The following is a 14,894-nucleotide window of genomic DNA, read 5'->3' as shown; positions in this document are numbered from 1 at the left end:
GTATATGTTAAATGGTATAAATTGCAATTATCTTGATAAAATGTTAAAAACAGGAGTGGCTGTGTGGTAAGTAGCTTGCTAACCAACCACATGGTTCCGGGTTCAGTCCTGTTGCGTGGCATCTTGGGCAAGTGTCTTCTGCTATAGCCCCGGGCCGACCAATGCCTTGTGAGTGGATTTGGTAGACGGAAACTGAAAGAAGCCTGTCGTATATATGTATATATATATATATATATATATATATATATATATATGTATGTGTGTGTGTGTCTGTGTTTGTTCCCCTAGCATTGCTTGACAACCGATGCTGGTGTGTTTACGTCCCTGTCACTTAGCGGTTCAGCAAAAGAAACCAATAGAATAAGTACTGGGCTTACAAAGAATAAGTCCCGGGGTCGATTTGCTCGACTAAAGGCGGTGTTCCAGCATGGCCGCAGTCAAATGACTGAAACAAGTAAAAGAGAGAGAGTAATCATAATGTATGTCACCAAACACATATAACTAATATTAAAAATTATGCATTTAATGAAGTCAGGCGGTGTGGGGAAAATAGGGAAATAATCCTGCGAAAAGATTTTCAAAAGTATTTCACAAATAAAGTAATTACATCCTTGAGTGTGCAAGCTCCAGCATGGCCGCAGCTGCATGGCTGAGTCGAACAAAAGAACAGTTTATTGTAAGGAAGTCACTTGTGCAAGGTACCACACAGTGAGATTGAACCCAAGACCATGAAGTTGGCAAACAACCTTCTTAACCTTTTAGCATTGAAACCAGCCACATCTGGCCCTCACTTCATACTTGTTTGATGTCCCAACTGGCCATATTCAGCCTCTCACACCTACCCGTCATTGCCATAGTAAAAATATACGACCACGTCTTTGAGATCTCAACACAAAAAAATAATGAATAAAAATTCCAAATAATTCTTTCTGCTGGAAACACAAGACCTGAAATTTGCAGGGAAGAGGTAAGTTGATTATATTCAACCCGAGTACGTAACTGGTACTTATTTAATCGACTGTGAAAAGGATGAAAGGCAAAGTCGACCTCAGAACGTAGTGGCAGACGAAATACCACAAAGCATTTTGCCCAGCTTACTAACGATTTTGCCAGCTCACTGCTTTGTGAGCAATTCCTCGGCTGTCACAAGCCGTATTTCACTGCCATGTAGCATAGCTGTTTGTGCACAGGCATCATACAATCTGCATTTCACTGAGGGAGAGGCCCTTTGTTGCCAGCAGGGGTAGGAGCTTTCTGAACTTTGCCCATCCTAATCTTATTCTTATATCTGTGCTCTTGGAGCGTCCACCTCCACTACTAACTTGGTCTCCTAGATACCAGAAACTATCTACCTCTAGCTTGCTCCATCGGCAGTTGATGGAGTCTGTTTTCTGCACATTTTTAATGTTTCTTGTACCTGTGCAACTTCCACATGCAAAAGCTAGTTTCCCTGTTAACCTTCCTCTGATATTACTGCACCTCTTATGTGTCCAAAGCTTACACCAGCTACATCTTATGGAATTTCTGCCTACACCTTTTCTACAGATTGAGCAGGGCCACCTACTGAAGGGACTTGTGATTTGTCTGCCTTCCTACTTACTAAGATTTTGGTTTTTGCTAGGTTAACTCTAAGGCCCTTCAATTCTAGACCTTGCTTCCATACCTGGAACTTCTCTAGTTCTGGTAGTGATTCAGCTATAAGAAGAAAGCCATCAACATGCTCCTAGGGGCAGCCTATCATTAATTCCTCTGTTATTGCCTGGAAGACTATGATGAACAAGAGGGGGCTGAGCACTGATCCTTGGTGAACCCCAACTTGTTCCCTGAATTCTTCCCTGTTCTCATTGCCAACCCTTAACTTACTGGTAGCATCCCTGAACATTGCTTATACAGCTATCACCAACCACTCGTCTATCCCTAGTTTCCTCACTGATCACCAGATAAGGGATCAGGGGACTCTGTTAAAGGCATTCTCCAACTCTACAAAGACCAAGAACAGAGGTTTGGCTTTGGCTAGGTATTTCTCCTGCAGCTGCCTTACCGGAAATATAGCATCAGTGGTGTTTCTCCCTGGCACAAAACCAAACTGCATCTCATCTAGGCTAACTCTCTCCCTAATTAGTTGGGCTATGACCCTCTCCATCACTTTGATCACCCGATCCAACAATTTGATACCTTTGTAATTACTTCAAAGGCATCACCTATACCTTTGTAGCAGTTGACAATGGTGCTGCTATACCAGTCATTGGGTATGACTCCATCATGATCCACCTGATTTACAATACAGTTGACTAGACCATAAGCCCCATTGCCAGATATTTAAAGCTTCTCAGTGGTGATTCCTGATGGGCCAGGGGCTTTCCCCGTCTTTGTATCCTTAATTGCTTTATCTAACAAGGAACTGTCAATCCAAGTAGCTGGTTCCTCAACATTTGGCAGACTCTCCTCCTATTCATATACATATATATACATATATATATATTTATATATTATGCATATACAAATACACACATACACATATATATATACCACAAGAGAATTGAGATCCTAAAAGCAAGCTGCCACACAAAGAACATTGGTATGGGTCTTGATGCTACACAAAAGGCACCTTGGTACACTCTGAAAAGTAGTTGGCATTTGGAGGGGCATCCAGACATAGAAACTAAGTCAAAACAGACTGTGGCACCTGGTGCAGCCCGTATCCTTGCCAGTTCCTGTCAAACGGTCCAACCCATGTTAAATGCTGAACACACACACACACATATTTTATGTATTTACGAATCGAGCCCAGTTCTTATTCTTTAGAGTTTGGTACATCGGTTGTCAAGCGGCAGGAGGGGAGGGAGGGCAAGCACACACATTACATATATTTATTTATACACAAACAAACTTTCAGTTTCCATCTACTAAGTCTACTCACTTTGGTTGGTCTGAGGCTAGAGTAAAATAAAATTGCCCAAGGTGCCACGCATTAGGATTGAACCCAGGACCACAGAGCCATTCCTGTAACATCTGATAGCCTGGTCTGATATATATATATCACCGTGACAGACCAGGTTATCAGATGTTGTTACACATCGCTGGTCACAATGCGCTTCGCATTGTTTTAGCCTTCAAATGACGCCGCGAGCAGGCCAACAGAAGAAAGAGTGAGAGAAAATTGCGGCGAAAGAATACAGCAGGGATCGCCACCACCCCCTGCCGGAACCATGCAGAACTTTAGGTGATTTGACTCAATAAACACTCACAACGCCCCGTCTGGGAATCGAAACCGCGATCCTACGACCGCAAGTCCGCTGCTCTAACCACTAGGCCATTGCGCCTCAACACACACACACACACACAGAGTTTTTTTTTTTTTTTTGTAACGTACATTTTATTTCAATTAACGAAGTATCATAATCTTTAATTTAATAACAAAAAGCTAAAAAAAACGTCAATTTCAAATAAATTCTCCTCTCATCAGATAAAAGCCATGTTTCACTCACTTCCGGCCTATTCCAGCCATTACCCACAATCCTCTCCTCCGCGACTTCCTTTCCCCATCCGACTCCATTTGGCGCTAGACACGGTAATCTTCCTCTCTTCACCTTTTTGCAATTTACTCATCTCCAAACTCAATTATTTCTCTCAATTTTATATTAATATCGACCCTTCATGTCTTAATTCTCAATATTCGTACCAATAATGATTGATTTTTGGGTGTAAATATATCGACTTCGATGTGAATGGTGTCGGCACCACGTGTCGTATTTGTGGGACGTGGGTCAAGGGTTTGGGTCGGATTTTCAGCAAATTTTCTGTTTTTTATATATTAAATACCGACATAATGGTAATCTACAGCATCTGAAAGGAATATGTTGGAAATTTTATGACAGAAAACCCAACCAACACAAGAGAACTTACCAAAAACTCTCGTCTCCCCCTTTTAACATTATAAATTCCGGTTTAATCAGAATCTATACCGTCTGTAGCGTATTTGTAGAATATTTCATTTGAAGATATCCATTTTTCAAGAAGTTATGCGGAAACATTCGCGAAGTTGAGTAGCGATCGCCGGTTAAGCCCTAATTACAGAAGTGACCCCCACCTCTGAATAGCTATCAAAGGAAGATTCTTTAATGAAATCTACGAATACCCTTTAGGACAGTTGTTCTCAATAGGTCCCATATGGTCTCCGAAGGTCCATCTAGGATTTTTGGGGGCTGAGAAGCCGGCTGCGGTAGAGATTTCTCTATTTTAGTTAATCGAATCCAACACCACAAGTTGGTACTATTTAAGAGGAGTGGACCCGGTGCGCGCACTCGCATACTCGCGCTAGCTAGTCGTGACTAGTCGATCCTTACTTTGTGTTTTTTGTGTTTTATCTATTTTGCTATGTAGTGGGATCGACTAGTCACGTCTAGCTAGCGCGGATGCGTGCACCGGGACCACTTTTCTTAAGTAGTACCCATAAGTTAATGTGTGGAAAAAAAAATCTGATCGTTATTTTAATTTCATAATTAAATAATTACAACTGATCTCTGCTTCTCTATTAATAATTAATCTGCAAGAAAAGTGTGTAAAATCTTTGATAGAAATATTGTTAATTAGGGTTGAAGATGAAAATTAAACCCTAATTATAAATGGTGTTTAGCTTCAATGCCAAAATTTATTTTCCATAAGTTTCAGAATTTAATTTTTCGCATTAAATGTGATGGTAAAACTTAAACTGAGTTTTGGAATATCTATCAAGTTATTTATTATTCATGGGGGTGCAAAAAAACTGAATTTTTTATATTATTGTCGCATTCCCTATTTTTGTGGCCATTTCAGGTAAATTTTGCAGAGATGTTGAAAGAATTGAGAATTGTTGGAGGAATTTTGCCCTGCGCAGAGACATATAATTCCTCATAATTTTTTTTAGTTTTGGGAATTCTCAGAAAATTTGTTGGATTTTGTATTCTCCACACGGAAATTGACACGACTGTGAAATTATTTTTATCTTTTCGAATTTGTTTTCTTTTTAAATCACGGTTTTAATTACGGACGGTTCGAGTTTTTGGCAGCATGTGTTGGGGGGGGGGGGTATGAGGTGATCGTGAGATGTGCTAAAAATAACAGCCAAAGGGGCCGTAAATCAAGAACAAAAAGCTTTTTTTTTTTTTGAGTAATCGTATGAATTCCTGTCTTGTAGAAAGGCAAACTCCGAAACTTTTTCTCAAGATTCCAAAAAGGTTGGGGAGTTATAGGGGTGCTTTAAGCAGAATTTCCCTCAGTAATTATTGCATGATTTTAGTTTTGAAATTTCTTGTGCGTCTGGCAAGAATTCGTTGTGTTAGTGCTGGTCTAGGGTTAAGCAATCTATACTCTTAACGAGATTCAGGGTGGTACAGAATGTGACACGACTGGTACCTTTGAAATACAGGTACAACTCATAATTTTGCCAGCTGAGTGGACTGGGGCATCGTGAAATAAAGTGTTGCTCAAAGACAACACACCACCAGGTATTGAATCCAGGACCATATGATCAGAGTATCGTCATCGTTTAACGTCCGTTTTCCATGCTGGCATGGGTTGGACGGTTCGACCGGGGTCTGGGAAGCCAGGAGGCTGCACCTGGTTCCAGTCTGATCTGGCAATGTTTCTACAGCTGGCAGCCCTTCCTAATGCCAACCACTCTGAGAGTGTAGTGGGTGCTTTTTATGTGCCACACGAGTCTGACATCGGCCACATTCGGATGGTGCTTTTTATGTGCCACCGGCACAGAAGCCAGTAATGACGGTACTGGCATCGGCCACGTTCGGATGGTGTGAGAGTTATCTTCTGTGTCCTGATATGGCGGCCACTGTTTAGAGCTTAATGTATATTTCCATAATCCAATCTGGTTTCTGTGTGGTTGTGAGTTGACTTCCCAAACTGATTGCAATTAGCAGTTATGAAGCTCCAAATCAAGTGCTGTGAGAGTAAGGGTAGCCACGTGTCACCATGCTATGGTTGTCAGGAGCCCCGTTGGTAAAGGTTACACGTGTAGATCCTCGACCACTATGGGTCCACAGGAAATACTTTATCGTATCATGTTTACAGGTGTTTACTCTGCTCTTATCTGTATGCACGTACATGTGTATATGAGTGTAGCCGGAACACCTGGATGTGGAAGGTGTGAGATCAGGTACTGAAGAGGGACCTCAAGGCGCTGAACCTTTCAGGTGTGATGGTAAATGGCCGAGATGCCTGGTGCCTTGATGCTCTCAGGAAAAGACCCCTTGCTCCACAGCAGAGGTGTTACAAACCGGTCCCTCTGGTGATGTAAAGCACTCGTGGCGTTGCCACACTAAAGCGCACTTAGGGAGTCCGGCGCCTTGATTTTCTCAGGAAAAGACCCCTTGCTCCTCAGCATAAGTTTTAAGACCGGTCCCTCTGGTGGTATAAAGCACCCTTTGGGAGTCCCAACACTTGTAGGTCCTTTCTTGTTACCATCCTCACCATTTTTTTTTTGTCTCTTGTTTCAGTGTTGCTTACCGTAACTCCCCAAGTGACCGATCAAGATGTCCGGAGGTTTGGATGTCCTTTCCATGAAGGAGGATGACGTGATGAAGTTTTTGGCTTGCTCAACTCATCTTGGAGCGAACAATGTTGACTTCCAAATGGAACAATATATCTACAAAAGGAAATCAGAAGGTACGTTCTATGCCCCTCTCCTTTTTTTCTTCCTGTTTGTATCCCCAGACCCTTTTTAAGTTAAGTTAATTTTTTGGCTCAAGAAGCAAAAAGCAAGGCCATGTAGGGGGACAGGGAGTTATGTACAGGGTGGTGTTGATACAAAGAGTTCAGGCCATTTCTGGTCAAGGGAGACTTTGGACTGAGCGCTGTTTATCTTGTTTGTGTTTCCAAAAACAAACCATAGACATTCATGGCCATGTAGTTAAGAAGCTTGCTTCCCAACCATGAGATCTTGGGTTCAGTCCCATTGCTTGGCCCCTTGGGCAAGTGTGCCCTGCTATCCCTTTGAGCTGTGAATTTGGTAGATTTTAAGAAGCCTGACACATTTTACAGAACCGAATGGCAGCTCTTTAGAGAAGTCCCTTCTTCATGCAAGTGTTTAAGCCCTTAATTTTATTCTGCCCATTTTACGTAGTGACCAGGTCTGGCCTTTCACACCTATCCTACAATGCCATTCTAAAAATTTAAGTTACCTCACCAGATTTTCAAAGCTACAAGATAATGTATGATTACTCCAAGACAGCATGAAAATATTTCTTTCGACGCAGGAGTGGCTGTGTGGTAAGTAGCTTGTTTACCAACCACATGGTTCCGGGTTCAGTTCCACTGCGTGGCACCTTGGGCAAGTATCTTCTACTATACCCTCGGGCTGACCAAAGCCTTGTGAGTGGATTTGGTAGACGGAAACTGAAAGAAGCCCGTCGTATATATGTATGTGTTTGTCCCCCTAGCATTGCTTGACAACCAATGCTGGTGAGTTTACGTCCCCGTCACTTAGCGGTTCAGCAAAAGAGACCGGTAGAATAAGTACTGGGCTTACAAAGAATAAATCCCGGTGTTGCGGTGCTCCAGCATGGCCGCAGTCAAATGACTGAAGAGTATGTCCATATGAGATAAAACGGTTTTTTATCCCCTGTCCCCCTTCTTCCATGCTGCTATGTCTTTTGCTTAGCCCCTTATAAATTAGGTGTAATTATTTCTAAAATCCCTCTTCCAACTAACAGCATCTTTGATGGTCAATTTCAATGCATTGTGTATCTCCGGCTTCAGTTCTCCTTTAGCAGTTGCTGGTCGAAATCAATGCTACAGTAAAATATTAGCTGACACCAGTTTCATTGATTGCTTGATTTGATGACGATCAGGTGATCTGTGTTGCTATGACATTTAACCAGTGATAGGCAATCCTTCGATATCACTCGACAATTCCCTTCGGATATCTTTGTGACCCCTGTGTGTGTGCCTCTTGTTTTTATGTATGCATTTTCGATTCTGTTTCCTGCTTGGGAATTCTCAGATTTCAGATACATATATATATACAGGAGTGGCTGTGTGGTAAGTAGCTTGCTAACCAACCACATGGGTCCGGGTTCAGTTCCACTGCATGGCACCTTGGGCAAGTGTCTTCTGCTATAGCCCCGGGCCGACCAATGCCTTGTGAGTGGATTTGGTAGACGGAAACTGAAAGAAGCCTGTCGTACATATATATATGTTTGTGTATCTGTGTTTGTCCCCTTAGCATCGCTTGACAACCGATGCTGGTGTGTTGTCCCCGTCACTTCGTGGTTCGGCAAAAGAGACCGATAGAATAAGTACTGGGCTTACAAAGAATAAGTCCCAGGGTTGATTTGCTCGACTAAAGGCGGTGCTGCAGCATGGCCGCAGTCAAATGACTGAAACAAGTAAAAGAGTATACATGAAGCATGTAAGAACAAATATGCAAGGCTTTTTGCTGGCATAATTTCGTGTCTATCTATATTTCACAACACATAAATGTTTAAAAACAGAACAGGGACACACACAGAGGTCATGGGAGCTGTCGTGAAGATATCCGAAGAGAATTGTTGAGTTGTCCTGGAAACAGCCGAGTGTTTGTTTGGGTTTTGTTGAGTTATATCGAACTCTGGGTATAGGGCTGAAGTGGCCCCTTTTGTCACCAGGTTTCTGTTTAGATCCCCCTGTGTTTGTTTCAGTTATAAATGCACCTTCTCCTTGACCTAAGATCTATGTGACTTATGACCCCAAAAAATAAGTAAATAATACATTTTCGGACGTTGGACAGCTGTGCATATGACAAGAATGGCAGCATCTGGCCTCCATCAGACCCAGGCATCCCGCTGCCTGCCATTGTCTCTCACTCAGTCACTTTTAAGCATCAGTTGCGTTTGATTGAAGATATAAGTCTGACATACATCCTGTCAGTTGGAACGGAACTTGGTCGTAAGTGAAGGAGAAGGTGTTTAACGAAGAATTTAGGAACATAACTTATCATTCAGCTACTGTTAGGATCATAAATTGTGACTAAGGTTTGGTGGTATATTTTAATGAAAACAAGGGTTAGTATCAAAGGGGTTAAGGCTGATGTGGTTGGAGTAGAGAGCACCGGGTATTGAATTCCTCTTTATTGTATTTGTGCTGATGTCTTGTAATAATGTTTTCTTAGGTACATACATCATCAACCTACGCAAGACCTGGGAGAAACTCCTGTTGGCCGCCCGTGCCATCGCTGCCATCGAGAACCCGGCTGATGTCTGTGTCATCTCTGCACGTCCCTATGGACAAAGGGCCGTTCTGAAGTTTGCTTCGGCAACCGGTGCTACACCTATTGCTGGTCGCTTCACACCTGGTGCTTTCACCAATCAGATTCAGGTAAGTCGCTGTCCTGTTCCACTTCTGGGTTCACCTTGTTAGACTGGAATGTGTGTGTGTGTGTCTGTCCGTGTCTCAACACCATCATCATTGAATGTCCTTTTCCCGTGCTGGCATGGATTGGACTGTTTGACTGGAGGGCCACGCCAGGTTCCACAGTCCTTTTTGGCCTGGTTTCTACAGTTGGATGCCCTTCCTAATGCCAACTACCTCACAGAGTGGGCTGGGTGCTTTTTACTGGGCACCACTGCTCTGCTATTATGTATTTAGTCTGGGCCTGATGCCATTTTGTAGCCTTGTGAGTGGATTTGGTAAATGGAAAGTGGTCCTTTGTTTGTGTGTTGCGATGAATGATCATGAAACTCAACGGCACTTTGTGAACATTTTTTCCAGTTTCAATAAATAGTATATTACTCTACCTTTGGTATTGAGTACTGTTATCTCTGCTATGTTTTGCATCTATGTGCTTACTTGTGTGTGGAATATTTATATATATACATATATAAACACACAGAATAATACCTCACTTTACGAGAATCTGGGTTTATGAGTTCAATTTTTCAAGCACAATTCAAATTAAGAACGAAGTGCAGGAGTTTCTACAGCCATAACAAGTGCTTCTGTGTGTAACCCCAATAGTTTATAAATATAGTTTTTATTATAAATGATCTTGGCATTCCTTTTACTTTACATAAAATATTCTTTACATTCTTCTGTCTGTTTTATTGCCATTTATTTATGAGTATTATAAATTTTATTGGTAAAATATTTTTCTGGGAATCATTTACAAATTATAACATTGGCACTAAGGGAAGTTATTGCTCTGCTTTACGAGGGGTCTCCAGGAACAAATTTACTCGTATATCAAAACATTGCTGTATATATATATATATATATATTTATATATATATATATATATATATATAGGGAGAGAGAGGCGGGGTGTATATGCATGTTTTCAGCCTAGTGTGAAAGCAACACTTTTTCAGGGTCCCTTAACCCTTTAGTGTTCAGATTATTCTATCAAACATAATGCTTATTGATTCCCATTGATTTGAATTAATCATGCATTATCTCATATCTTCAAGATCTTGATGGTGTAATTACTTAATATAGAATAACATTGTAGGGTAGGTGTGAGAGCCTGGTTCTGATCAGTTTGAACATAAAACAGATTAACTATTTTGGCCGGATATGGCCAGTTTAAATACTAAAGGGTTAAAATACTATTGTGGATCCCCCAAATGAGCCCTGTTCGAGAGAACCCCTGGCCTTAAACCTCTGCAAAGAATGATTCTACTGAAGTAATCATTGTTTCAATTAATTTTGAAAATAATTAGATTATTAAACGAGCATGGTTTTGCAGATCCTATAATTGTTGTTTTCTTGTTTGTTCTCTTCCACAGAAAGCTTTCCGTGAGCCCCGTCTTTTGGTTGTCACGGACCCCAGGACCGACCACCAACCTGTCAATGAAGCATCTTACGTAAACATCCCCGTCATTGCCCTCTGCAACACAGACTCCCCACTCAAGTACATCGACATTGCCATCCCATGCAACAACAAGGTAACCCCTTTTTTTCCCCCTTTCTCTTCAGTTGATTCTTTGATCACTTATTTGTCAATATTTTAATGTGCCCATGCAGGGGTACCACCTCGAAGGGTTTTGCCCAAGCAAAGTGAACCCAGGGATTCATCATCATCATCATCATCGTTTAGCGTCCATTTTCCATGCTAGCATGGGTTGGACGGTTCAGCTGGGGTCTGGGGAGCCAGGAGGCTGCACCAGGTTCCAGTCTGATCTGGCAATGTTTCTACGGCTGGATGCCCTTCCTAACGCCAACCACTCTGAGAGTGTACTGGGTGCTTTTTACGTGCCACCGGCACAGGGGCTGGCAAATGGCCACGGTCAGATGGTGCTTTTTACGTGCCACCGGCACCGAGGGATTGTTTTTTTAAAAGCCTGGTACTGGTCTCTTGCTGAACTGCTACGTTACGGGGATGTAAACACACCACCACCGGTTGAGTGGTGGGGGAGGGGGGCAAAGACCGCCACACACACACACGAGCTTCTTTTAATTTCCATCTACCAAATACACTCAAGGGGTTTGGTTGGCCTGAGGCCACAAGAGATACTTGCCCAAGGTGCCTCTCAGTGGGATTGAACCCAGAACCATGTGGTTGAAAAGGAAGCTTCTTACTGCACGGCCACTCCTGTGCCTACATATACATGCTTCTTTCAGTTTCCGTCTACCAAATCCACTCACAAGGCTTTGGTCGACCTGAGGCTATAGTAGAAGACACTTGCCCAAGGTACCACACAGTGGGACTGAGCCTAGTACCATGTGGTTGGGAAGAAGCAAGCTTTTTACTGCACAGCCACCGAGTCTTTGAAAATATATTTGAGTCGGAAGGTGTTTGTTCATTTGTGTCTGCTTCAGTATCCACTCTGTTGATTGTCGAAATATTTTTATCTTTAAAAACTTTTTTCTTATTTTCTTGCAGTCAATCCATTCCATTGGTCTAATGTGGTGGTTGTTGGCTCGTGAAGTTCTCCGCCTGAGGGGTAACATCAGCCGTGAACATCCTTGGGACGTCATGGTTGATTTGTATTTCTACAGAGACCCAGAGGAAGTAAGTAAAAATTATGTTTTTGTTTTATTTACATATGGGAAGGCATTGTAGGTTGCATAGATGTTCTGTTGGGAATATTTCCATTTTTATTCTTACCATGTTTATGAGGGAATCAGACGTAAAATAGTAAAAATTATTCTTTGACATACACTACAGGAACTAGCATATTTTGTGTCTGAACTTGCCTAAATAGATGTATTAAATAACCAATCACATCATTGAAATATCAGAGATACAGGTTAATTCATTATTAATTTAAAACGATGTGAAGTAAGCATTACACTTGATAGATTAATCTGAGTGCTAATGGTTTAACTGCAGATTTTCTTTCAATTACTTTAACTATAACAAAGAATTTAGTAAATTAACTTAGTTATCATTCGCTTAGTGTCAGGAACATAAATTGTGACTAAAGTTTGGTGGAAGATTTTAATTCAGAACTTATGAAAACAAGACATTTATGCTGCTCTTAAAATGTAATGCTTATTTAGGGTTGGATATGGCTGGTTTAACCCTTTTATTACCAACCCGGCTGAAACCGGCTCTGGTTCTTTAGTACAAATGTTTTGTTTTCATAAGTTTTGAATTAAAATCTTCCACCAAACCTTAGTCACAATTTATGTTCCTAACACTAGCTGAATGATAATTAAGTTATTTCACTAAATTCTTTGTTATATTTAAAATTGATTGAGAGAAACACCTCAAAATAAATACAGTATTAACTGCTAAGGGGTCAAAGGGTTGGTCCAGAACCAAAATATGATTAGCTTGGAGGGTGTTGTGGCAAATGAAGTCTGTGCATCTCTGAAGTATAACTAATTGATAATTGTTTGTTTTCACAGGCTGAGAAGGAAGAACAGGCTGCTTTGGAGAAGGCCGCTGCCAAAGAGGAAAGCACCGAGGCTTGGCCGGCTGGTGGTGACCTTGGAAGTGTAGCACCACCCGATGTTACTGACTGGGCTCGTGAGACCGTACCCAGTGCCTCTGCCGTACCAATCCAAGCTTACGGGGCCACTGCAACTGAAGATTGGGATGCAGCTGATACCAGCTGGTCGGTCCCTGCTGCCACCGCTGCTCCTGCTGTCCCCGCTGCGGCTGCGGCTGCTGCTGCTGCTGCCACAGCACCGGCAGCGACCACCACTCCAGCGGCTACACAACCTGCCACCGTGAGCCAACAATGGGGTGGGTCTGCTGATAACTGGAGTTAAGTGTCTGCTGAAACGGACCCCTAATGTACCACAATAAAAAAACAAAGTATTCAAACAAACCTTTTTGTTGTTTAATTAATTATTGTTTGACCCTCTGCCTCTTTTTTTTTGCTTATAACCGTTTAGCATCCGTTCTCCATGCTAGCATGGGTTCAACTGGGGTCTGGGAAGCCAGAAAGCTGCACCTGGCTCTCCAGTCTGATCTGGCAGTGTTTCTGCAGCTGGATGCCCTTCCTAATGCCAACCACTCCGTGAGTGCTTTTTATGTGCCAGACAAGGCTGACAACGGCCACGATTGGATGGTGCTTTTTCCTTTGATTCTTAATTTCTCAACTGGACCTTAATACGCATTCAACCTTAGCGGTATTTTGTCTACCGTTACGTTCTGAGTTCAAATTCAGCCTAGGTCGATCTTGCCTTTCATCCTTTTGGGGTCAATAAATTAAGTACCAGTTACGCACTGAGGTCGATCTAAGTGACTAATGAAATGTTTTCCTCAGACAGAGCGTGTTGCCTGGCCCAGGGGTCGAAACTATAATCTTAGAATCGTTTATATCATGTAAGCAGTACCTAGAAATGTTGCCTGGGTATAAAACAAGAAAAATATTGATTATAATAATCTTTTTTTTTTTTTTAAACAAATTTTTTATTGAAACATGGAAAGGAACGATTAAGGGTGGGATATGAAGGTGAAGAGGGCATGGATGGAGGGGATGGAGACTGATAGACATGAGATGGAACGGAGAGAAGGAGGCCAATGGAAAAATGTTCAGTGGATGGGAGGGAGAGAATGAAGGCAATGGGTGAGGAGGTGGGGTTTGGAGGAGATAGAAAATACAGTTTTGAACTGTACAAAGAATGAAGACTGGGGATGTGGTATCCGTTCCCCAACAAAGCCTTTGTGTGTGTGTATATATATGTATGCATTTGTGAGTATGTCTGCATGTGTATATATTATATATACACGTTTCTATATGTAGGAGTGTATGTGTGTATATATATACACACACACATATACATATATCTCTATGTACATGCATGTGTATATATTACATATCTGTATATACACGTATCTATGTAGGAGTACATGTATGTATATATATAAACGTATGTACATGCATGTGAATATACACATGTATGTACATGCATGTACACATTCTATATATTTATATATACACGTATCTATGTAGGAGTATGTGTATGTGCATATATACTTGTGTGTACATGTATGTATGTATATATATACACGTATGTACATGTGAATATACACTGTTGTGTGTATGTATATATACACACGTATCTATATGTAGGAGTGTATGTGTGTGTATATATACTTGTGAGTACGTGTATATATATCTATACATGCATGTGTACATATATATACACATGCATGAATATACATGTATATACATTACATATATGTATATATACACATACATGTAGGAGTGTGTGTGTAAGTGGTCAAAATTCATTATTGTAGATCAAAGACCAAAGGTCCAGAGTGCATTGAAATTACAAAAATACTTCCTATAGAATCAAACATCGCACTTCTCTTGTGTGACGATGACCAGTTCCAGCAAAATTCATTCATGAATAATGTTTTTTCTCATTCTTAGAAATATACAGGCATAACCAATTCCAAATGCTATACACGCGTGTACATACATATATAAATATATATATACACACACACATACAACATATAT

General features: G+C 41.4%; 2 protein-coding genes across 2 annotated transcripts in view; one reads left to right on the top strand and one right to left on the bottom strand.

Moving 5' to 3' along the window:
- Positions 1-3,435: 3,435 nt before the first annotated feature.
- Positions 3,436-13,247, top strand: LOC115225843 (40S ribosomal protein SA). Its single transcript, XM_029796829.2, has 6 exons — positions 3,436-3,571; positions 6,492-6,660; positions 9,143-9,348; positions 10,755-10,913; positions 11,852-11,980; positions 12,823-13,247. The coding sequence occupies exons 2-6, from the start codon at positions 6,528-6,530 to the stop codon at positions 13,186-13,188; spliced, it is 993 nt and encodes a 330-aa protein (XP_029652689.1). The 5' UTR covers positions 3,436-3,571; positions 6,492-6,527; the 3' UTR covers positions 13,189-13,247.
- Positions 13,248-14,529: 1,282 nt separating this feature from the next.
- The window catches only part of LOC115225760 (cleavage and polyadenylation specificity factor subunit 4), a 25,457-nt gene continuing 25,092 nt past the window's right edge, over positions 14,530-14,894 (bottom strand). Inside the window, exon 8 of the mRNA XM_029796704.2 lies at positions 14,530-14,894. This exon is cut by the window's right edge and continues 204 nt beyond it. The gene's annotated coding sequence lies outside the window, so the exon portion shown is untranslated.

Source organism: Octopus sinensis, linkage group LG28 (assembly GCF_006345805.1).
Source record: "Octopus sinensis linkage group LG28, ASM634580v1, whole genome shotgun sequence".
NCBI lineage: Eukaryota > Metazoa > Mollusca > Cephalopoda > Octopoda > Octopodidae > Octopus > Octopus sinensis.
This window is presented reverse-complemented; position numbering and strand designations above follow the sequence as displayed.

Bases quoted from the DNA above. Each gene is read 5' to 3' on its own strand.
- LOC115225843 (XM_029796829.2), top strand. From the start codon at position 6,528: ATGTCCGGAGGTTTGGATGTCCTTTCCATGAAGGAGGATGACGTGATG. The intron at 6,661-9,142 runs GTACGTTCTATG...ATGTTTTCTTAG, and splicing joins CTACAAAAGGAAATCAGAAG to GTACATACATCATCAACCTA. The intron at 10,914-11,851 runs GTAACCCCTTTT...ATTTTCTTGCAG, and splicing joins CCATCCCATGCAACAACAAG to TCAATCCATTCCATTGGTCT.